The 2,189-nt window shown below is 41.1% G+C and overlaps 1 protein-coding gene across 1 annotated transcript; it reads right to left on the bottom strand.

Annotated features, from left to right (window-relative positions):
• Positions 1–705: 705 nt before the first annotated feature.
• Positions 706–1,791, bottom strand: LOC104500783 (lipoma HMGIC fusion partner-like 3 protein; the record flags this gene model as incomplete). Its single annotated transcript, XM_010144494.1, has 2 exons — positions 706–942; positions 1,704–1,791. Coding segments are annotated over 2 exons (325 nt in total), but the record flags the coding sequence as incomplete, so codon positions are not given.
• Positions 1,792–2,189: the final 398 nt, after the last annotated feature.

The following is a 2,189-nucleotide window of genomic DNA, read 5'->3' as shown; positions in this document are numbered from 1 at the left end:
GTGCTCACCAAACAGCATCACTCCTCCACTACAGCATGATAAACTACTGGTCTGAGCCAGTTTCCTGTTCTCAGTCTAGAAATGTGTTTTATCCCCAAGCCACCACATAAATATTCAGTTACCACAGCATCCTAGATTCCCGTGAGCTGACTAATGAGCTCAAAGCAACACAATCACAAGAACTAGAATTCTTCATTCCTGGCTCTGATCCTTAGACCACTGGTGTCTCCCTGTATAGGTGGTCCCGTTAGCTCATTGCCAGCCTCCCGAGCCCACACTCCCCCCTTACCGTGTATTGTGCTGACACATGTGCCATATCACAGCCATTCATATTACAATGCAAAATCCTAAAGGATCCAACTGAACAAATCTTGCATGGGGTGCAGAAAAAGATGGAGACAGTGAAACGCAAATGCTAATGAAATAATGTACAAGTGGATAGCAAAAAACCATCCCATCTACAGCTCTAAAAACTGTTCAGGATAAGTCGTGCGTAGTGCAGCAATTGTGGCATTTCCAGCTCTCTTGGATTTTGGAGGCTGAAAAACAAAATCTCCTCTACCCCCTGCATTTCTTCTTTCCCAGCAACTTAGGAAGCAAGCCAGCATGACAACTTATAAGTATTAAATAAAATTAAACCAATCATTCTTTTTAAGCAATTGCCCTCGAGGCCACCCAACAATAGTGTTTCTAAAGCAGTCCTACCTTTGTTTTCCAACTTGAGCTCCTCTGCTAGCAAGCTGTCTTGTCTGTTGCCAAGCACAAATGCCAGAAATGAGAGGATCAGGGCATCCAAGATTCCAATAATCGCCAGGATATATGCCCAGCGGACTGAACAAGCCCCCAGCGTGTACTTGTCTGTCTTTTCACCACACATCCGTTTTACCTCATCTGAATCCCAGCCATCAGGAAAAATCATGCAACCCAGGACGAGACAGGCAGCTTGGAGAAAAAAGAAAAGGAGAACAATGGGATAATGAGACCAAACTTTTGTTTTGATGAGAACCTACACAGTTATTAAAGCAACACACTTTTTCATCCTGAGCTTCAGAGCTAGGTTACTTAAAAACAAGTCACAGAATTATATGTAATGAGTAAGTATTTAATATAAAAACCTAAGATATAACATCAGCTGTGAACTTGCTTAAAAAAAAAAAAGTTACATCCTGAATCCCTGGATAGTTTTTGTACCAGTACAATGCCATTTTCCTAGTGAGACTGATTTCCTCACTGTAGTAGGGAAGGCCCACACAAAACAAAAGGGGAAAATTATTAATAACCTGGATATTCAAAGGAAACAGTGATTACTGACAAATGGTCAGGCAAACAATCCAGAGAAAAATAAAGGAAAAAACTACCTATCATTTCTGGTGATCTAAGTGCTTGTAGCACACATCAGTTATAGCAGGGTTTTTTCTTTTTGTCAGTTGGCAGTACCCCTTTAATTGAAATAGGGCTTATGCATAAGGTTTGTACCCCCCAAAAGCACAAGTAATGACGTTGATCGGCAAGGGAAAATAAGCTGTGAACATTGTGGTCAACTTCTGATCTTGTTTACCCGAGGAATCACCACATGGCATCATCTCAGACATGAAAAAACCACTGAGTCTTTTAATGCTAAGAGAAATGAAAAGCCTCTGCCTGCATGGAAAGCCAGCTGACATTGACCACCAGCTGCTCTGGGTAGGGGCAGCTCTACAAGCGCTGAACAAACATAAGCACTGTTATTCTACACACCTCTAATGCCCACAAAACAAAACCACACCTGTACTGAATTGATACAATGAAATTCTGGAAGGGAGATGTGAAAACAAAGCTTAGGAAGTTTCCTTTTGACAGCCATGCAACTGTTGTAGACACAGCCTTGAAAGCACTTCTGCAGAAAGCATCTGATGTAGAACAAAACCCGTGCCTAAGGCATTTGACAAATTCTTCCCGAGCAGTTCATTTGTGTGAAAATACAACAGCTTATAATACTTTCAAGGACAATTAGGCTTAGAAACAAGGACAATTAGATAAAGACTGATTTAGTCAGAACATGTAGGTTAGGCAAATTGTAGTTGCCTGTTGCCTGCCTTAACTCATTTACGCAATTTCCTAAGATCTTCAGAAGATTTTAGAGACAAACTGTACAATAATTTTCTTTACTTACACAGGATTCCAGAAAGACTTGCCCTCACAGTTGTGAG

The sequence above is a fragment of the Buceros rhinoceros genome, unplaced genomic scaffold (assembly GCF_000710305.1).
Source record: "Buceros rhinoceros silvestris isolate BGI_N320 unplaced genomic scaffold, ASM71030v1 scaffold9111, whole genome shotgun sequence".
In the NCBI taxonomy this organism is placed as follows: Eukaryota; Metazoa; Chordata; class Aves; order Bucerotiformes; family Bucerotidae; genus Buceros; species Buceros rhinoceros.
This window is presented reverse-complemented; position numbering and strand designations above follow the sequence as displayed.